This window comes from Thermobia domestica, chromosome 7 (genome assembly GCF_964235325.1).
Source record: "Thermobia domestica chromosome 7, izTheDome1.hap1.1, whole genome shotgun sequence".
NCBI lineage: Eukaryota > Metazoa > Arthropoda > Insecta > Zygentoma > Lepismatidae > Thermobia > Thermobia domestica.
In genome coordinates this window covers 61591849-61615937 of record NC_137460.1, presented here as the reverse complement: position 1 = coordinate 61615937, position 24089 = coordinate 61591849, and the positions used below count along the sequence as shown (strand labels likewise).

General features: G+C 31.7%; 1 protein-coding gene across 1 annotated transcript in view; it reads left to right on the top strand.

Annotated features, from left to right (window-relative positions):
- The window catches only part of LOC145690158 (nose resistant to fluoxetine protein 6-like), a 156123-nt gene extending 134372 nt beyond the window's left edge, over positions 1-21751 (top strand). Inside the window, exons 10-14 of the mRNA XM_081764769.1 lie at positions 1899-1994; positions 3764-3896; positions 9849-10023; positions 14155-14297; positions 19958-21751. Of these exons, the coding sequence (XP_081620895.1) occupies positions 1899-1994; positions 3764-3896; positions 9849-10023; positions 14155-14297; positions 19958-20122 (712 nt within the window). The 3' untranslated portion in view covers positions 20123-21751. The remainder of the gene's footprint in view (positions 1-1898; positions 1995-3763; positions 3897-9848; positions 10024-14154; positions 14298-19957) is intronic.
- Positions 21752-24089: the final 2338 nt, after the last annotated feature.

Here is a 24089-nt window from a genome sequence, read left to right as displayed (position 1 = left end):
ACTGCATAGTTACTTTATGAACACTTTGTATATATATGTATATATACCCGACTAATAACTTTATATATACACCCAATTAGTAACACAACATTTTCCATTGTTTAACATATTTGAACCATATTTGAACCCTATTTGACCAGGTATTTATAATTATGTTTATATAACTCTTAATATATGTAGTAGGGCCTACATATATAGTATATATATAGTTATGAACTGCATAGTTACTTTATGAACACTTTGTGTATATATATGTATATATACCGGACTAATAACTTTATATATACCCAATTAGTAATACAACATTTTCCATTGTTTAACATATTTGAACCATATTTGAACCCTATTTGACCAGGTATTTATAATTATGTTTATATAACTCTTAACATATGTAGTAGGGCCTACATATATAGTATATATATAGTTATGAACTGCATAGTTACTTTATGAACACTTTGTATATATATGTATATATACCCGACTAATAACTTTATATATACACCCAATTAGTAACACAACATTTTCCATTGTTTAACATATTTGAACCATATTTGAACCCTATTTGACCAGGTATTTATAATTATGTTTATATAACTCTTAATATATGTAGTAGGGCCTACATATATAGTATATATATAGTTATGAACTGCATAGTTACTTTATGAACACTTTGTATATATATGTATATATACCCGACTAATAACTTTATATATACCCAATTAGTAATACAACATTTTCCATTGTTTAACATATTTGAACCATATTTGAACCCTATTTGACCAGGTATTTATAATTATGTTTATATAACTCTTAACATATGTAGTAGGGCCTACATATATAGTATATATATAGTTATGAACTGCATAGTTACTTTATGAACACTTTGTATATATATGTATATATACCCGACTAATAACTTTATATATACACCCAATTAGTAACACAACATTTTCCATTGTTTAACATATTTGAACCATATTTGAACCCTATTTGACCAGGTATTTATAATTATGTTTATATAACTCTTAATATATGTAGTAGGGCCTACATATATAGTATATATATAGTTATGAACTGCATAGTTACTTTATGAACACTTTGTATATATATGTATATATACCCGACTAATAACTTTATATATACACCCAATTAGTAATACAACATTTTCCATTGTTTAACATATTTGAACCATATTTGAACCCTATTTGACCAGGTATTTATAATTATGTTTATATAACTCTTAATATATGTAGTAGGGCCTACATATATAGTATATATATAGTTATGAACTGCATAGTTACTTTATGCATAAACTTACAGAATGTTTTATATGTATAACAAAAAGGGGAAAGAATGTTGTAAGGAAGTAGTTTGGAAAGAGTAGGGTAGGAAATGTTCTGATAAATTGTTAATAGCCGAGTACTAGTTAACAAACGAAAACAACTGTTTAGAATTTTCTTTGTTCTAAAAATAAATATAATGTATAATCTTCGTGATATAGGCCTATATATCTACAATTTATACTATAGTTCAGATACCATTGATATAGCGTTAGAAATGTAATATTTTCTATCTTTTTTTGGTTCTTTCTTTTTTTCGATATTTCTGCACACCAGTTAAAAGTTTGTTAAAAGTTGTCAACTATGAGCAAGTAAGTTGTCATCAAAATAAAGTTCATGTGATATCTCACTTAACCAACCTTTCCATCATCATAATAAATTTCTATTTTCTTTGTGCAGCACTTGCAGGCTTGAAGTAAATATTATATTTCAGATGTTCAAATTTTGCCCATATATACCCCTCTGTATATAGCATATAGTTTTATTTATTTATTTATTTATTTTTGAGGTAATAGTTTTGAGTAACTCAAAAATAATACTGACACTTTTTCTTTTCAGATTCTTCTCATTTGCCGCTTCGTTATTATTTGTAGTTCTGGGATCGTCCCTAGGCGCTTGCATCTACATTGCCTATGTATATAATCTTCAACCAGGGTAAGTGCTATAATTCATGAGAACAAAGTATAATTAAGAGGGCATATCTGCATAAACAAATTAAACCATATCGTGATTTTTTTCTAACGATCAATTCGCCAGAACAACAGATTCCAGCTATTATGAATTAAACTTAGGTGAATTGTACAATATTCAGGCACTAACATTAAAAGGTAAGGTACTAGAAGGCTTTCGTTAGTTTATCTCGTTACAGTGAAGTCACTTTTATACTAAGGATCTGAGAAGTAACACTAAGGATCTGAGAAGTAACACTAAGGTTCTGAGAAGTAACACTAAGGATCTGAGAAGTAACACTAATTATCTGAGAAGTAACACTAATTATCTGAGAAGTAACACTAAGGATCTGAGAAGTAAGACTAAGGTTCTGAGAAGTAACACTAAGGATCTGAGAAGTAACGCTAAGGTTCTAAGAAGTAACACTAAGGATCTGAAAAATAACACTAAGGTTCTGAGAATATACTCTCATCAATACGGATAACCAAAACTTTAGAGGTTTCTATTATCATCATTGTTGGAAGCAAGTTAAAGAAGTCGCATTTCTAACATCATTCACATGTCCAATATTATGAATACTGAAATAAAAAAAAGAAGAAAAAAAGAAAAGAAAGTTTCTTGACAACCATCACGCTTAAATTTTTAAAATGCCTTTACTAACTCGTCTGTTTACTTAATGCATCCTGTTTTCTAGCCTACGGTGGTATACATATAAGCTTTCGAATGCCACTAAATGTCATTTAATCTTTAAGAATCACATGCAAACGTATAAGCAATGTAAGGTGTATTTTCGATTGTCTACAGGTCATCATCAAATATTGTTCTTTTAAACCGGAAAATAGAAGAACAATGAAAAGAAATAAGTAATCAAATGATAAGTAATTATTTCTTGTTAAAAATGTATCATGTGTCTGTTAGGATAGTAAAGATTACTTTTTGTATCTAAAAGAAGCAACTAACTCTAACTAACTCTACAACCCACTAGAGTTAACCAATCAATGTCAATACTACTATCTTTCCACAGTTAACCTTTATTTGGCTTATACCACACCCACAAATCACTATAATTATACAGGAACCTTCCTGTATTCCACAAAATATTCCAATAACGTAAGACACCTTGACATTACATTAAACCTAATATATCAATTGCCACTCTTGCCTCATCTACCTAAATATCAATATCTTCAGCTCCGATCAAACATATAAACAACTACAGCTACTTAATGGTTCATACTCCACATAAAAATAACTTCAGCCACTTATGGCTCCATTCTAACAACAACTCAATTACACATTATTTATATCCATAATAACGTCTTTCTTTTGTTACTACAATTTCCTAACAACTTGTCAGATTGTTCACAATCATTACATTCTCCGATAACTTAACAATTTCCTCATACGTTACGATATCTTACCTGTACATATATAAACGTATAATGACCTCTTTTCTCTTCTTTCATACTCAAATATTGTATTTCAAGTAACTTCACTTTCTCTGCTGTATTATTTTGTGTATTGATATTTCAGAAAAAAAAATAAATACTCAATATTAAATTTACAGGATTATGGGTAAAATATTAAATGCTACATAATTATAATATTTGAAACTTTCTTTATAAATTGTAGTATGAAAATAAGTATATCTGTTAGTCTTTTCATAATAATTGTTGCAAATGTTTAAAGTTAAGCTACAGATACATTTTTCTTTAATTTTAAATTAAATTAATATCTCTTCTTTCTCTTCGTAGACAACATGAGCAGTTGATAGAATTTGACACTATATTTGATAAACCATGGGGAAGATTTGGTCCATATTTTGTAGGTATGCTCACAGGATGGATCATCTTTAAACTTAAAGGAAAAGAAATTAAACTTGGATTGGTAGGTGAAGCAAGTTATTAGTTTTCATTTCTAGTTTGATTTAATTTTATCGTGTAATTAGCTAACCTTCAAATGGTAGCAAAGTTGAGCGCAGAAAAATAAACAAATTAAACCTAAGAATGGCTTTGACTTTGGTGAAATATGAGCAACAGATAAAATAATTTGGTATTCAATAACAACTTTCATGTGAATACATGTCCAATAACATATTAAAAGGTAGTTGTTAATTTTTTTTTTTAAACTTGGACGTCCTCGTTTACGCAACGACGCTAAGACAATCCTAATGATGAAATGGATGATAATGGTGGAATGAAGGAAGTGGGGGGAAACAGGAGAACCCCGAGAAAACCCACGCACACGATGTTTGTCTACCACAAAATTCACTTGGTGAGATCTGGAATGGAACCAGGAGCTCCATTCACCAGAAGTGAGCGGTGTAATACGAAACCACTGTGACCACAATTGTGGTTAACTTTCAACGTCTTTCGCTGAAAGTAAATTTTAAAAATCCATATTTGCGTGGAATGGAGTTTAAAATATAATAATAATAATAATAATAATAATAATAATAATAATAATAATAATAATAATAATAATAATAATAATAATAATAATAATAATAATAATAAATGAATTAAAATATAACATTTCTTCATCTGGATAATTACAAATACTTCTGGATTACTAATAACTCCTTACGTAAAAATTGAATAGTTCCTTCAGTAGTTCAAATTAATCTAATATCTTTCCTTATCTAATCTTTCACTAATAAGAATACATTTAATTTCCTAAGTCACTGTTAATTAAAGAGAAAAAATTAGCTATTTATAAATAACGGTCTTTTCAGCTTTACGGTAGGTGCCATCTTAAGTTTTAAATTGATTTAATTCTAAGATGACGCCACGCACCTGGATATTTCACAATTATGTTTCTTCTTTAATATTTATTTCTTTTCCTTCTATACTACTTCTTTTCTCTGTATGGAGCCGCGGTGGCTCAATAGTAGAGCGTTCACCTCTGGTGCTTGGGGTCCCGGGTTCACACCCTGCTCCTACCAAGTGAACTTTCTGGTGAACAAACACCGTGTGTGGGGGTTTTCTCGGGGTTCTCCCGTTTCCTACCACTTTCTTCATTCCATCAATTCATTCATCTCTCATCACCACCGTCTCCTTTAGCCTAACTGGCATAACCGTGGGACGTAAAACTCAAAAATTTAATTTAATTTCATTTCATTTCTTTTCTCTGTATGATGAAGTATTTAACGAAAGTGCTTATGATATGAGTTTTTTATGTTTTCACTAGTTTCATATTTACGTATTTAAATTAAAGTAATTTTAAAAAGAAAAAAGTTAAAATGAGAATATAAATTCTCACTTAAAAGATTTTCTCTGCTATTTCGGTTGAAAAATTAATATAAATCATATTTCCCATGAGAATATGGACAAATATTTAAAAAATTCAATTTTCTGCGGTATAAGCTTCGGTACGTTAAAATAACTAGTACTTTCGAATGTTACGTTAAACTATCTTGATCTTTAAGGTTAATTTACAAGAACAAGCAAATTTTAAAAAAGGAAAAACATTGGAGGATATTTAAAGGAGGTTCTTTACCCTTTTAATAATTTTGAGTGTATGAAAATGAATATAAATAACTCAAAATTTCTTAGCCGTAATAGAATACTGTAATACCAAATCAGTTCTTAAATCAGGAATATATCCGACTAAGTAATACAATGAAACTTATTCAGTTCGTCATTCGCTATAAACTTGATTCCTGCTAAATTTTGTGGCAAATCTGTGCAACCAAGTAAATATATTCATAGACAATAGGTGGATTTATTTACTAATTAAAATTTAATATTTATTTTCAACACCGAGACTATATAAGACCAGATCAACTTTTTAAAGAGCAAACCGAACCACTTCGAGTTTTTACCACTTGTACACAAACATTTATATTTCAATGTAAAGAATATGTTAAATGATACGCAACATGTTTTTGTAAAGGTTGATCGATTGCAAAAATCTTATTTATTGTACAGATTTTACGTACTTTGCACTAAAATGTAATTACAGTTTGATGTTATATATATATATATATATATTGATATGTCAAAGGCCTTTGATTCCATTGATCACAAATTACTTCTAAGTAAGTTATCAAATATTGGAAACTCACTGTCTTATATTAAATGGTTTGGAAGTTATTTATCAAATTGAACCTTTAAAGTAAAAATAGGCAATGTAACATCTAGTCAAGGTCAAATAGGGAAGGGAATCCTCAAGACTCTCCCTCGGCCCTCTTCTTTCTTCTCGATTTATCAATGATCTACCATGAAAAGTCAAGTACTCAAAAATACTATTATACGCAGACGACACAAAGCTCTTTATAATAGTTAATAATGACTATGACAATTATCTCCTGCAGAAAGATATAGGTGCAGTTAATCATTGGTGCGAAAATAATTTATTAACAATTAACACTGAAAAAATTAAATATATGACACTTACTAATAAAATACAATATTTTCTCAGCAAATATAAAATTAATGGAGTAAGAATAAACAAAGTAATTCAAATTAAAAATCTTGGTGTTATATATGACAGACAATTGAAATTTAGTAATTATATAAATGATATAGTGCAATCAACGAGAAAAACAATAGGATTTATATTTAATCAATGGCCTGATTTTATAAATGGTTGTTCTTATGTGTACTTATATAAGATACTTATTAGATCCAAACTTGAATTTGGTTCAATTGTTTGGAACAGTTTATCTAATATGCTTGTTAACAAAATCGAAGCAGTACAGAAATGTTTTATACAACTATGTTTAAAATAAAAAAATACTACTATTCACATGAGTACGAATATTGGTTAGTACCCTTTTTGGGGACTTCAATCTCCATCAGAAAAAAGAAAATATATTGACAAAGGATTTATTCAAATGGTGTTGCATAACAAATATACTAGCGATTACTGCTTGGAAAATTTAGGAATAAGAGTGCCGAGTTATAATGTAAGAAGTCAATCTACATTAGTAGCACTAAATTCAAAACGCGAAATATTGAGAAGAGTGACCATGTTTTATAACAATTAAAATTAACATATGTTGGGAGAAACAATAGAGGATTTTTTACAAATATTAAACAGTTTTAACTTTATGACAAATAACTTGATTTTATTGTTATTATGTATTTTCAGAATATCTTTAGTTATAACATTTTATTCAAAGAACCAATCTTTTATGTGAAAATATGACATACCGGATATGCAATTTCAAGCAAGGTTGACTCATTCTTCAAACGATAATTAAATGAAGCTTTAATTTCCATAGTTCTGTAAATAGTATTTTATGATATTGACTGTTTCTATTTTAATCTTGTTTTATAATCAGCTTAAATCCTGTAATTTGAATGTATTAGTCTTCTGACAAGGGTCTTTACCTGCTCTAATATTTATTCTATACTACAAATTTTCTGGTATGTTTTAAATGATTGTTGTATTTTTGCCAATAAGCTGTTCACAGCATTGAAAATAAAAATGAAGTTATTATTATTATAAGCTATTATTTCTAAAATGAAATGAAATGAAATCTTTAAGTTTTACGTCCCACGGTTATGCCGGTTAGGCTAAAGGAGACGGTGAAGATGAGAAATGAATGAAATGGTGGAATGAAGAAAGTGGGAGGAAACGGGAGAACCCCGAGAAAACCCACGAGCACGATGTTTGTCCACCACAAAGTCCACACGACGCGAGCTGGGATCGAACCAGGAACCCCAAGCACCGGAGGTGAACGCTCTACCACTGAGCCACCGTGCCCCCCTATTATTTCTAAAGCAACTATGTAAATGTTAATTTTTCTCCGCATATTCCAAATGCAACTACAACTTTAGTGGTTAAGTGAAAGGATTGATAAGGTATCTAATGTGTAAGATGGATACCTAGTAACATTACTTACATTGTAATTGTAATGACATGTATATTAAGGGCATTTACATAAAAGCAATGAAACGCATATATGTTTTACATGTAATCATTACTTTTGCTTCTTATAATTAAGTGGAACTTTCATTTCTATGTAAAACTCAAATACATTCTAAGATTTCGATCAAACAATAAGATCATGATAATTTTATACGAAAGAAAAATTTGTCTACGTGTGTCCCTAAGCTATGTTACAATGAATTAATTTCTGATATAATATTAATTAGGATATTCTAACAATATTAAACCAGTTATCTTTGGAGGTTATTCACAATTGAAAGGGCAATAACTTAAATAAAGAGAAATCAGACGATTTCAGGTTACAAACTTACAAACAAAGATTCTATTGTTGGGCAGGAGCAGACCAAGGCAAAATTTTCACCCTGACAAAGTGACTTTTGGCGCCTCCCTAGTCGTACCCTATATTTTACGTTTTATTACAGTGATTTTAATATTTTAAACCAATTTTTCAAAAAGAAAAATTAATACTCGAATACATGATATAGATATATTTAGGACTTATAGTATCAATTTTATTGTGTTTTTATTATTATTATTTATGTACCGACATGTATACACAAAAACAATATCGAACAGCATTTATTGAATACTATTAATGATAACATTTACTGCTATTTTGTAAATTGTTATCAATAACATCAGGAGTCATTCTGCCATATATCCGACTATGTAACAATCTATTCTAATAACATGAAATACCAACAAATACATTTCACGTATGTTGAACGTGTTTTACGCACAATATAAACAACACTTTTTATATAGGTCCTAGTAGTTGAAGCCCATAGCATTCATAAAACGTATCTCATGAATTTGTACAAAAGCTGAATACTCTTACAAGAGGGGGGCGCGGTGGCTCAGTGGTAGAGCGTTCACCTCTGGTGCTTGGGGTCCCGGGTTCGATCCCAGCCCCCGCCAAGTGAACTTTGTGGTGGACAAACACCGTGCTCGTGGGTTTTCTCGGGGTTCTCCCGTTTCCTCCCACTTTCTTCATTCCACCATTTCACTCATCTCTCATCATCACCGTCTCCTTTAGCCTAACCGGCATAAGCGTGGGACGTAAAACTCAAAGATTTCATTTTTTACTCTTACAAGACTAAAGCATAATAACAGGTTTTATCAAGTATCCTCTAACTTTCTACGTTTGATAAGTAGGTAAACCATATTAAAGTCAATTTAGATTATGTAATTGAAGCTACTTTACAAGAATATAAATAAAAAAAAAAAGTCTGTAGAAAATTCTTACAAAATTTACTTTTCGAGACTCGTTTTGTCCCCCCCCCTCACTATGGCGCCCCAGGCAGTCAGTCGTCTGATCCTTAGTCCGTTCCTATTGTAAGGTGTGTTGAAATATCAACAGTCAACTTTAGCACAATTCTTCTTCTGTTAGATCATTGCTATTTCAATTCTTTCAATAATGAATTAGCCACTACTTTACTCAATATCAGACATCTGGGAAGTGAATTGGTGTGGTGAATTAGAAAATCATAACAAATATAAAAGATTATTACAATGTCGTAACGACACAGAAAGAGTTGAGAAGCTCAACCTCTTCAAATCGCAATCGTAGTCAGCGCTTCGTTCGTATGTAAGTACCTTCTCACCTCACGTTGTTTTTGATTATTCATTTTTATATTTCTGGGATGTATTAGCTGTTCTCTAAAATATTCATATGTATGATTTGAAATGTCTGAAACGAAAACTAAATATTGCATTTATTTAATATTTAATCTGACTCAGTTTATTACAGAAATATTGATTGTTTACGATGTACAATATGGCATAGATCGATGTAGTAATTTTGCCCCCATATTGTTACCAAATTACTAAAACATGATACTTTAACTATGCCTTACACTAATAATGCGTAAACAAACTTTCGTTTACGCATATATTGCATAAATATATTTTTACTATCTTCCACGTTTTGCTTCCTTTCAGATAACCAGAACCATTCTTTGGACTATAAGTGCAGTTGTTGTGGCATTTGTTCTTTTGGGACCATTTTGTATAAATTTTGGTCGTGTTCTATCGTCCATGTACATATCATTCAGCCGACTCTTCTACACGATGGCATACTTGTGGCTTATCGTTGCTTGTTGTATAGGCTATGGAGGTAAGTGTTGTACTATCATTATTGATTCTAGTAAGAATTTTTTTCTAAAAGTTAAGAGTAGGGTGTTATAATTTGATAACTTTATATATAATTTTGTTACGGTATTTCTCTAAATCTCTAATCCTCTTAAAACGAAATTTTAAAGTTCAGCAGTCCATGTTCATATAATATAGATTACGGACAACAGCAGTAATAAAAACACATCTTTTCTAACTTCTGAAGGTTTGAGAATAAAAAACTGATTAACGTGATAGATTTAAGTATCCAGAGATCAGTCTCAAGTAGTCGATTTTCCAATAAGAGTTGATAACAACACTTAAAAAAAGAGAAGTTTGCTCTATCACTAGTTTGAATCTTAATAATGATAAATGTGGAAATTATGTCAATTTATAGCGATTTGTCAATTCATTTCCAAAGATTCCATCTTTTTAAATTGGCAGTCAAATCCAAATAACCATTAAAAATAATTTAAATAACATATCATTAATATAGTGTCAGCATCATCTTTCTGTGAAATATATTCAGAAACCAACATTTTAATTGAAAATATTAATAACTGATAAATATTCAACAAATTTCAATCGTGGGGAGAAAATTACTATTGCGGTAGAAAAGTTGTGATTGAAAAACAACAGAGTTTATTGAGAATGGTAGAACATCTTTGAATGAAAGATTTGTTAGGCTTCCTGTACATAATTCTTTCTTGCACTCTGATAAATCTGAGCATATGGTTGAAAGTCCATCATCATTGTACGATACCATTGCTTTATTTGTAATAGGTAAAATTTACGGGGATATGACTGATATTTGTGTGCGTAGTGGATCTTCTTTTAACTTGATTACGTATAATTAGTGTGAGACAGAAAGAAATGTGGAGCTCCTTCGTGGCTAAGTAGTTAGCGTACGCGCCTTTGGCATGGGAGACCCGGGTTGGATTCCCGGCGGAGCTCATGTGGTTCAGATTCATGTTAATCAGTAGGTCCTGTCTCATATAGTCTCGCTGATGAAAGGGACTTTAAAATCAAAAAAAGACAATCAATCAATCAAATAAATGACAGAACAATTAGTGGATATTGCAATTTGCAATAGTACTAATTTGAAAGTGAAGATGGCGTTAACTTGAAGGGTTGTTTTGAAAGAGTTCCCTTTAATAAGTTCGATTCAGTTTATAATTTTAAACTGATCTACTTGTGAACAAGATACATACATTAACAAAAACAGTGTATAATGTAATGCTTCGATATACTGAAGCAGTATTTTCATCAGAAACAAGAATTGTCTCTCAAGCAGATAATAAATGAATGATAATGGAAGAAAAAGAACTAGAGAAACGGAAAAACCTTGAGAAAACCCACCGACAGAATTCTGGGGCAAACCAGGGATCCATCTCTACATAAGTGACCGTTATAATACTAATTATTATGTCCTCTTATAGTTGTGTTTGATATGATAGAAGATTTTATTTGATAGAGACTTACACGGTAAAAGATTTCTACATGGACTACTGGAAGACCTCCTCGCTAATCTAGTGGCTATTGTGGGCAAATTTTGGTACATGAGAACGGGTTTGACTCTCAATGGGAAAATATTAAACTGCTATGGTGATTCGAATTCCATCTTAAACAGTATGTCAACGTCTCATATAACCTCGGCTCTAAAATGGGTCTTTAAACTCCAATACATAAAAAAACAAATGTATTAATGGATAAAATATATGAATAGTGAATTTAGTATAATATATTAGATATAGTGTTATAGGTTAAATATTACGTTGACGGAAATAGCTGATTGTTGTAGGTTAAACACTAAGTTGGTGGAAATCATTATTTACTAGAAACTAGCTGAACAATTCCGGCAGTGTAGCAGTATAGTCATGTGCTAGAATGATGCTGTTAACTTCATTGTTAGCAAGTACAGGACTTAACGAGGAAGTGTCGGAAAGATCGTGCAAGGTAGCATCATCAGTGAAATATTAGCCTTCCAGATCTAGAGCCGTCCGTGGTGGTCATGTGTCCAATTTAGAATTCCCGTTTCCACTTGAATATTATCTCATAGGATGGGCCTTCATTCCCAAAATTCCCATAGACTTCTTTCATCTATTCTTTCTGCTGATATGCTCTGAAGATGGAGGAAGTTAATGACGCTCAGTGCCTCAAACTTGTTTATAATTACACCTTCAGTAATTTACCTGAAAGAAAAAGTTGTTCTAACGAGTCCAGAATTTAACCATATAAGGACTTAATTATAAAATGCATGTCCGAAGGGGTTTGTAGTTCGTCACCTTCTAGGTGAGTGCACGAACTTTTTGATACCTCCTCGTATGTGGAAAGTCAAAATAAATAAACAATGAAATACATATAGTCATAAAAAATGTCTTTCATTTGATTTTTTCTGTCAAAGATTGACATACAATTTGTATTTAAACATGTTTTTGTCTAGAACGACCCTTAGTTGCTATATAAACAGTATTTCTTATTTTTTTAGCGTTTGAGCATGTCAAGGCTTATCATTGTACCTAGTTTGATCTAAATTCGATGCATTCGGAGTGTGATTCTTTGTTATCGAAAATATGGCTCAGAATTTGACCGCCCATAACTCGAGGACCGAAAGCTTGAACAATATAATATTTCACACTCTTAAATAGAAATCAAGATTTACCATCATGTCAAATTTGATCCCGATCGGATGAGTCCGGTTAAACTCGTACGATATTGTGTCCATGCTTTTTCAGGGAAAAATCAAATTAAGGACGAAAATTAGAATGTACAAGATACGTTAGGATTGGTAAATAAGTTGAAGACTTTCAAAAATACCATGGTATTATTGTATAACAACAGAATGTGTGTTAAATGTGGAATAAATGTTGTATTTCGTTAATTGATACTTATAATTTGTTTAGCATAGTAACAGTAGTTAGGTTATTTATTTTTGCCATGCATATTCTACTAAGAAGATACTTCTGCTTAATAATATAGGCAAATATAACTTAAGCAAAATATAATTTACTGTACGTGATGTATTACACATTCGTTGTAGAACTTTATTCAAATATGGCAATGAGGTTCATAACATATTAAGGATTCAGATAACCTACAGTATTTCTTTTAAAACACATTTTGAAAACTTTTAACAATAACAGATATATTGAAAATTTTTGTATATCTTTTCCTTGTGTGTGTGTGTGTGTGTGTGTGTGTGTGTGTGTGTGTGTGTGTGTGTGTGTGTGTGTGTGCATAAAAACGTAATTAATATTATTTTAATTAATTATTTTTTTATTCAGTTATAAACTCAAACGTTTAGCTATCAGATTGTGCGCTTTAATGCACGTAGCTCCGGCTTTGGTTCCTAGTATGAACAAAGGATTTTTAGCGTTGGCCAAGCATTGTGAGAACATTGAAGAGCTACTACACGTATAACACAGTGACGTTATCTGATATATTGACCCACATCATATAACGACTTAAAGTCATCTGGCCTGTTAGCCGGTCGTGAGCTCTAGTATGAAAGGGATTTTTATCCTTAGCCGTTAGTGAGCTCTAGCATAAAAGGGATTTTTATCTTTAGCCGTTAGTGAGCTCTAGTATGAAAGAGATTCTTATTCTTAGCCGTTAGTGAGCCATAGTATGAAAGGAATTTTTATCTTTAGCCGTTCGTAAGCTCTAGTATGGAAGAAATTTTTATCCTTAGCCGTTAGTGAGCTCTAGTATGAAACAGATTCTTATTCTTAGCCGCTCATGAGCTCTAGTATGAAAAGGATTTTTATCTTTAGCCGTTAGTGAGCTCTAGTACGAAAGAGATTTTTATCCTTAGCGTTAGTGAGCTCTAGTACAAAAAGGATTTTTATCGTTAGCTGCTCGTGAGCACTAGTATGAAATATATTTTTATCCTTTTAATTTAGATTATTTAATTATTAATGGCACGGGTGTGCAGACACTAATTTTGGTATCTTATTTGCTAAGTAATAATTATTTATTTATTTAGTTACTATTCATTTTTATTTATTTAGTTATTTACTTAAGTATTTATTTATTATATATATGTTATAGTAAAGTCCTAAGAATTTATATCGATCTTTTCAGTTCTTCATTTTCTTTGTGACTAATACATTTCTTTGACATTCACAAACAATAGGGCTTCCTGAAATCTTCATCTCGTGGAAATACTTGCTCCCGTTCAGCAGATTAACGTATTGTGTCTACCTTATTCATCCAATCATAATGAGAGTGGTATTTGCCTTCAGAGATTCACCAATAACCATCACCACACTAACGATGGTAAAGGTTTTTTTTTCTTTTGTTCTCGAAGTTTTTTTTTTTTTAATTTAGTGGTATCATTATACTATAGTAAATTGAATTTAAGAGTAGTTACTACCTTATTAAAAATAAGTATTAATGCTATTAAGAATATGTAAATGCAATTTTCATTTGTAATTTGCATGATGTTCATGAAAGTTGCAAGAATATGAATTTCATACTGTTTCTAATGAAAAGTAAAGACGAGTACATATATAAGCTAAGTTTAGTGATATTGGGAAAGCTGTGATGAAACTATTCTACGTGTGATTGGAAAATGAATATTTTCCTTCCGTAAAATTTGCTGTGGATTTTAAAAGAATCAGCAGCTTGTGTTTTACCTTATGACCTGAATTTCAACTAAATTGTGTTGTCTTGAGAAAGAGTCATTGTCTGATCCGAAATACCAAGAGAAATTAAAACTTTGTATAATCCTAGGAAGCACTAAGAATATTCATTGTTCAATTATAAGTTTAATGGATTTGATTAATAATAATAATAATAATAATAATAATAATAATAATAATTTACGAGGGTAAGTCAAAACTTATCCGCAATTTTGACACAACTCTTCTTGTATTGTTCATACCTCTCATAGCTCTGTCATACTTTTGTTCTCGTGTATTTTATTGTTATGCTGTTGTGGTCATGCTATGAAAGTTTGATCGTAATTTCTCCATTTGACTTCCTTTTGTTGCAGAAATACCATGACTCATGGGAGTCTCTGGCATGTGAAAATTGGAAGGGGGGGGGGCGACTATAATGCTAGTAGATCCCAACTAAAGTTACGCCAAAATTATGAGTAAACTGGCATCTGCTTTACTAATGGAATCCGCTCTTTCTACCTTTAGCAACACAGTTCATCATAATTTTCTTCTATCACTGGTAAACTACTTGCCGAAAAAAATTAAGTTTATATATAATATGGTTCTTAGGTAATTTCTTCACTTTGACATTCCTACCGGTGAATTCCTGCTCAGTGTTCTTAAACGCATTTGCAGCGGTGTAGTTTTATAGTCCTCATATATTTCGATTTTTTAGCTAACAAAATCTTAACTCTCTGAAAGAAGTCTTACTATGACACTTGATTTGATTGCGAATTTCGAATTTTTGATTTTCATTCTTCTGTATGTTCTTCATAATAAACTCAAAAGGTATATTATCTACCTTTTGATTCTTCATTTCTCTGAATGTTTTTGAACTTGTCCAATGAACCATCCTCGTTTACTTCGTTTTCCGTTTTAATGTCTAAAATGTACAGTTTATTCTTGCTGTCATCTGGCTCCTCAATGTATTCTTTCAATCTTCCTCAAACTCAATTCGCTCATTAACCATTCATTTCTATCTTTAGTTTCTATATTGTTATAGTAGTTGTCCCTTGCTGCCCTTTTACAGTATTCGCATGAAATTTACTCTCATATATTCAAATTCCTCTATGTTTATAAATTCCTCTTGTCAGCTTCGCTACTATTGTATTTTGCCCTGTCTTTGTAAATTTCCCTTCTTAATTCGCAGATAAACTTTCTATGTATCCTTTCCTTTCCTTCTCCAGTCTCCCTTCGTCATGGAAACCAATTGTTGCTGGTTAAGCAATGAAAAAATTGTGTGCCTGCAGCAAAGATTACTTTGACTAACAAAGTGGCATAACTTTAAAAAAAAATACCTCTTTGAAAGTGACATACATCAGACAGACATTCTAATCACATTAACCTAATGTTTAAGAATAGACACATAACTTTAATTTGTTCTGTCTATGTTTTTACTTCTTTCATATAGATCTAAATACTTTCAGCATTGATCCATTTATCTCGTATTCAAAATATTTGGGTGGGACGCGTTTCCCCTGTTCCTTCCCCGCCAGAGACGCCAGTGCCATGATCGCTCCATTAGAAGTTTGCACTAAAGATGAACAACGAGCAGTGGTCCGGTTTTTGTGGTCGGAAGATGTATCAGGAGTCGCAATCCATCATATGGTATCGGCACAGAACGGGAACAGTGTCTTGCTGCAACGGAACGCCTACGAATGGATCGAAAAATTAAAAAAAAAAAAAAAAAAAAAAAAAAAAAAAAAAAAAAGGTTCAGCAGTTGTCCGTCTCCTTTCTCCTGCATAACACTTGTGAAATCATTTTTGAAATAACTGCTTGTTGTTCCTCTTCGGTGCAAACCTCATGACCTATCTGCGTCAAAAGGGAGACAAATGCAGGAATTAGCATCAAACTTTCATAGCATGACCACAACAGCATAACAATAAAATAAAGGAGGACAGATCAGTACAAACAGTGTAAGGAAAGTTATAGCTACATTGCGAATAATTTTAGACTTGCCCTCGTAATTTATTTGCACTTAAAATTCAAAGGAAAATTACTAAGTACAAATTTTATATATCATTACCAGAGGCTGTGTAAAACTAAAAACATATCTAATATTAGTAATATTAAATAAAAAGACGTGGTAATTTCTAGATTAATAATATTTGCTGTGCATTTAGTAAATTAATAATTTCTTTTAGTTTACAACACACAAAAATAGTCTACAGTTTATCAATTAGCAACTAGAAATACTTTCACTTAAAAATCGTAAATCCAAACTTTTGTATATATATATATATATATATATATATATATATATACAAGCCCATACATTCTATTCTATTAATCTACATTATGTATCTTATAGAGTAAAGGATAATAGAAAGGTATTCTAGTTAATAAGAACAAATTACTTGCTCTGTTATCAATTAATTTTTTTGAGATATAATAATTCCCTGCACAAACCCCCCTATTTTCTAGTGAAAACAAATTAAATCTTTTAAGAAGTACATCATAAGAAATATACCATGTAACTTATGAACAATATATTTTAATAACATGTTTCGAACTTTCTCTGTTTGTGGTTTTCGACATTGATCGACAGGATTCCAGACTAGAGATGCATATTCCAGTTTAGATTATACAAAGGCGATATGTAATGATAATACAGTATCTGCGTTTTAAAGATTTTACTTAAAACATTTAAAACAAACTTTTAAAGTTACTGAAGGGTTGTATTTTTCAGAAAGTAAAATTATACTTCAATGTGTTATTGAGTTTTACAACTTTATAAACGGTATGATCATATACTTTGTAAAATTCAGCAAAGGACATTTTTACTAGCTAGCTAACTAACTCTTTGGCCTATGGAACCTTGAGGTTCAATGTCGCGTTCACAAAGGCTCTCCACTGACTTCTATCCTTAGTCAACTGGGTCTAGTTTCTACTTTGTATTCCTATTTCTGCCAGATCCATCTTAATATTGTTCTCCCATTTGTGCCCAGGTCTTCATAATGGGCGTTTACCGATTGAATTTCCAGTTAAAACTTTCAAAGAATTCTTTTTCTTCCATTCTGGCTACATGACCTGCCCACCTGAGCTTCCTAGATTTGATAATTCTAAAAATGTTTGGTAAACGAAGGACATTCTTACTAAAATTAGTAATTACATCTTCTATTTTTTTATTTTTTATTTTTATTTTTATTTTATTTTATTTTATTTTATTTTATTTTATTTTATTTTTTGTAAAGAGGAAACAAGAGAATGGAATATGCAAATTATATTAGTTATAGAATTAGATTTCCTTTTTTAAATATTAGAAGCTACTAAAAATTACCATTAGTATGTTTTAATATCCATGGAATAAGAGAAAATGTCGAAAAGGATCGTTAATTACTTGTTAACATTTTAAATAAGATAACTAGCTGAACCTGCGCTCTCTACACAGCGCATCATTCACATATGAGCATGAATCTCTTGTCATTCCTCACAACATCTGTACATGTCCCCTTACAGACACAAGTCAAAGACGTCTTGATAAAAATCGGCAAAGGGTATCATAAAGGGGAGATTTTTTTCGATTATTTTTTCAATATCTCGCACCTTTTGCAAGATTTGAACCTACTTCCGGTTGGAATTTCTAATTCATATATGATCAGTGTTTTTTTTCTTCTTGCACGTAGTATGCAATAAGCAAATACATTACACAGACAATTAATTATAATGTCAGTGATATATGGTGTGCATTGGCCAAAACACTTCAAACAATAAATATTCATCTTAAACTGGAGAAAGGGTTATCCTTCGTTTTTCATTATTGTTTGTCCATGAAACAAACGCCGGAGAGATATACTAACTCTGTATACAAACGTGTGATATTGGAATGTATAACTCATAGGATATGATGCTTGACTTTTTTAAAATTTCAATACTTCCAGTTTACCCCTAAAAAATGTAATAAAGAAATAAGGGCCATTTTTTTTTAAATATTCAATTAGAACTGAACAATCTATACAAAATTTGCAATTGATCGGTGAAAACGGCATCTTTCTAGAGCCTATGATTTCCGAGAACCAACCGTTGACAGGATTGGCCACAAACATATGAACTTTTCTGGACCACAAACATTTAAACCTAGCATTTTAATATATAGATTATCAAAGAGTTTAGATTTTGTCCTTCTCATTCCTTATCTAAAACTTAAACCCTAATCTATTTCTAGCAGAAAGAAAGTAACAACCCTGATCACCGCAAACTCAAGAATTATATTTGTTTATTGAAAAAAATAATGGACATTGGAAACAACCGTTTCACTTGGGTTAACCTTGGTATATGTCAATCATTTAATAATTGCCGAAATTTTCAATGGGAACTCTCATCTTCCTCAGCGACGTTTCCTTAAAGCATCGACTGCAAACTTCTAATTCTATCTTGTGGCACCAACAATTGAAGTAGAAAACAATGTAAGTGCCACCTTGAAATTGTTTCACTTATTTTATTTTTTTAAATACGTTTATGCCTTAGTTAGATTTTCATACATAGCTTCACTTCGTTATATGCTGGGTTGTATTTCTAAGCAACAGTATTTTCTATTTTGTGACACTTGGGCACAATTTACTGTCTTTTGTCCCTACTGTTACAGTAACTATTGTTTTTGGCACTTACGTTGTTTTCTACAGTGAGTCTTCAATTATGATTCAGAAATATCAATCAAAAGCCTTTTTTCTACAAATATATATGTACACTCATGTCCAAAATGATTTTCGCATATCAAAAAACTGTCTTCTTGTAAGAATATAATTTGATAATGGTTTTGCAGGGTACTTTTAATACCGATACTATGAGTATAATCGGAAAATATATATTTGTGGCAAATTTGATAGGAAAAGAATTATAAATACGAAAATTAGAATTAGAATAGTTTCTGTTCCCATCGTAAAAGTGTTTGTTTCGGGGAAGGATCTCGTTGAAACCTTGTCCGAAAGTCTGCACGAACTTCTGCCAGTGCCTTACTTCTGTGGTTTCTCTGATGCACCCAACAACTTGCAATAACACATTCTTCAATACTGTAACTGGAAGTATCAGCTATTGTTCACATAATCTGAAACAATGGAAAACCTTACATTAGCATTTACCAAGGGGTAACGGGAAAACTTACGTTAGCATTTATAAAGGGGTAACGGAACCTTTGTGGCCACCCTGTATTTACCTATAATTCTGTAAAACAATGAATATTTAAACTAAGTTGTTTGTTGGTAGTAACTAATTTTAATTTAATATTGTAATATTATATTTCTCTAAATATATGTTTACTGTATTCTTTTTTCGTACAGACGCTGTTTGTTTTCGGAAATATAATTACTTCGTATCTTCTGGGAGCCATATTCTGTCTAGTCTTTGAAGAACCCACCATTGGACTGATGAAAATATTCTTCCCAAATAGAAGGAAACCAAACACAAAGCAACGAAAAGTTGACAATAAGTCAGAAAGCTCATAGTGTGTGTATTTATTTATGTTGTTAGTGTATACAAATATATAGAAGTTCAATGGTATCCTAACTAAATTTGTTCGTATTATATGATTTAGGAGGAAAAAAATGGAAATGAAAAGTGATGATTCCTTTCTAGGGTTACAACAAAATTTGTTACAGTTATTTTTCTCTGAATTCCAGGATTTTCAGAAATATTTACTGTTATAAGAACACAATACAGTAAATTGAATATAGTGTAATTATCAATAAAATCTACATAATAACTAAAAAAAGAATACTTAGATTAACTCATCTCCAGATTAATAAAAAAGATTAATTAAGTTAAGGGGAAATTGCTCTATATTTAATTACTTACGATATTTAATTACTGTGGTCTCCAATTCAAATTGTGAGTTATGGTAAGATTTTTATAAAATCGGTTCATAAGATTTGTTGAGTTCTGTTTAAGACAGATGTTATCGTGTATTATGTAAGAACATATGCTAAATGAATATGAGATATCAACGTATCTAAAATATCAAATATATGTTTCTTTTGTTGTTCATAGAATTGAGGCGAAAGAAATCCAAACGTGTCGCTTTGAAAGAAGCCGAAAAGTTTGTTAATTTGAAAAGAAAAGAAATTAACGTAACTGTATTAATAAGACTGAACCGAAGGTACCGAAATTATTTTACAATCTGCTCATTTCAAATACAAGCAGTCTTTATATTGGTTGCGTATATGTGAACAAGCAGGAAATTCAGACACATCATGGACTCCTTAAACTAGTGACGTGCTGTGGAGAGTGGGGAGGAACGAGCGGTGCGACGGCTCCGAGCGCCGAAGTAAGGGGGCACAAAATCAAAGACAAAAACGAAAAGAAAAGAAGGAAAGAAAAAGAGAGAAGAAAAATTATGTGCACACATATAAAATGGAAGGAAAAAGTAATAAAAAGTGCTCAAAATCAAGGAAAAGTAGAGTTTATTTTTGAAAGTTTTCTTACGCTTCGCGCCAACTATGGTAGCGTTTTGCGGCTGGTCTGTCGACCTCACTCATATGTAGGGGACGTCGTCGTATACTCTCGCGCCGAGCGCTGATTTTCCATAGCACGGCACTGCACTGAAAAATCTAGACAACAGTTTTAAATCCATTAATTGTTTTACATTATGTAAAACTAGGATACGATAGATTTCAGAGTAAAGTAGATTAGCTGTTTGATTCAATCCAGTTTAGAGTCCTTTTTCAACAGGGAGGCTATAGTGAGACATGGACCTAAAGCTTAACGTACGATCCGAGCTTCATGAGCTCATGCCGTGCGCCGAAGACGCGTGCGACAACTATGAAACCATAAGGCAGCACAAAGTATAGTAGGTTAAGTTAGAGTAGAGGAGTAAGAAACATCTACATTCTTGTCAAACTTTTATTTTTATTAAAAATAATAATGTCACCTCAGTTACCTTATCCTATTCTAAACCTAATACAATTTCAGCTAAATTAATTTTCCACTTCCGTACAAGCTTACAAATGTTAGTTCTGTATTCAGTTTCAATAGCTTGTAATACTTTGTCGCCTTCAACAGAATTTGAAGTAATGTTGAAGGTTAAAAAGTAAAGTACCAAAAAAAAAAAAAAAAAAAAAAATGTTTTATCTTATGAATCACGATAAATATGGTGAAGAAAGAATTAATTTTTTCCTGGCGACGTGATTTTAGCAAGTCTTCTCGGGCTATCAGCCAGGAAAAATATTGACATTCGACGTTTGGAATGCAGACATCTCATTCATCTTCAGGGATTGTAATAAGTTTTTTGGGGCCATCAGCCAGGTGAAGATATTGACATCTGACGTTTCGAATGCAGACATCTCATTCATCTTCAGGGATTGTAATAAGTCTTCCCGGGCTATCAGCCAGGTGAAGATATTGACATCTGACGTTTGGAATGCAGACATCTTATTCATCTTCAGGGATTGTAATAAGTCTTCTGGGGCTATCAGCCAGGTGAAGATATTGACACCCGACGTTTCGAGTGCAGACATCGCATTCATCTTCAGTGATTGTAATAAGTCTTCCCGGGCTATCAGCCAGGTGAAGATATTGACATCTGACGTTTGGAATGCAGACATCTTATTCATCTTCAGGGATTGTAATAAGTCTTCCGGGGCTATCAGCCAGATGAAGATATTGACACCCGACGTTTCGAATGCAGACATCGCATTCATCTTCAGGGATTGTAATAAGTCTTCCGGGGCTATCAGCCAGGTGAAGATATTGACATCTGACGTTTCGAATGCAGACATCGCATTCATCTTCAGGGATTGTAATAAGTCTTCCGGGGCTATCAGCCAAGTGAAGATATTGACATCTGACGTTTCGAATGCAGACATCGCATTCATCTTCAGGGATTGTAATAAGTCTTCCGGGGCTATCAGCCAGATGAAGATATTGACATCTGACGTTTCGAATGCAGACATCTCATTCATCTTCAGGGATTATAATAAGTTTTCCGGGGCTATCAGCTAGGTGAAGATATTGACATCTGACGTTTCGAATGCAGACATCGCATTCATCTTCAGGGATTGTAATGAAGAGACCGGAGATGTGAGCATGTATATATAGTGACTATTTAGGGGCAGAGCTATGAATGGGGGCTTGTGATTGGCTGAGCGAAATGCTGGCTTCTGATTGGCTGTTGTTGTGCCTATATATATATATACATTATCATACTTCTGGTCTCTTCATTACAATCCCTGAAGATGAATGCGATGAGTGCATTCGAAACGTCGGATGTCAATACCTTCCCCTGGCTGATAGCCTAAGATGATTTGCTAAAATCAATGGATTCAAATATGGTAATTTTTGAATAACATGGATCAATACTTTGCAAAATCGTTAATATTTTGTATTCATTAGGTAATATAATTTCCTTTATTTTACCTTCTGTGACACCTTAAATTCCGAGCTCATACGTTATATAAATGTTCCGCTGAAAGAGACAAAAAACTAAAAGAACACTGGAATTACGTATAAATAGCTACATAAACTGAAAATCGAGAAAGAACACAATACCGGTGAATTTAAGTGATCCATGTTAATCAAAAATAAGCTTTCGTTCAAGTTATCACGCGCATTAACATTACAATGTTACAAGCCGTACTAGTGTGATCCTACGTAATAACTTTTTTTGAGTGTTGTAACTTATTATGACGTAGGATTACACTAGTATGTAGTCCACGCGATAACTTGAACGAAAGCGATTTTTTTTTAAATTTTTGTTTCGCAATAAATAGGTAGAACGATTACCTCGGAGTTCGTTAATGGAGTTAATCCGTTAACCTCTTTACCGTAACTGTGACTTTAACGGTAGTTATTCATATCCCGTTTATTCATAAATCCACGTTTCGGGTGATATTCTTTACTTCTTTAGTAGAGTTTATTTCCCACTTTTCTTAGACATTCCTGAATATTCAACTTGCGCAATAAGATGTATATTACATACTCTTTTAGATTCTAATATGAATTTAACTCTTTAAACACTTAATGTTACAATTTTTTTTCACTTTTTGTTTGAGATAGCATTACAACGAAGATTATATTTTTTGTATTTTTTATTGTATGCGTTTTTTTAAGAAAAATAATTTTGTAATACATTTGTAAAATATATCAATTCTGTAAATAAAGTAAATTGGTTTTTACATGTTTCATTATTTTTACTTTTAATGTACAAAGTATCACGAATCTTTAATCTAATCCTATATCTCAAATTGCGAAATAATCGCAGTTATTATCATATAAACAGTGGTCGAAGTGAGACGGTATGCGGTGGTATACCATACCACCTCTGGTTTTTCAGTAATGAAGACATACTGTCTGATTTTTCAGTGATCAAGACAATATTTAAATAGCTGGTATGTTGAGTCAAAATCATAATAAAACATACCGCCTCTGCTTTTTTCCCACTTCGAACACTGCATATAACATATTCATTCTATGCCTATT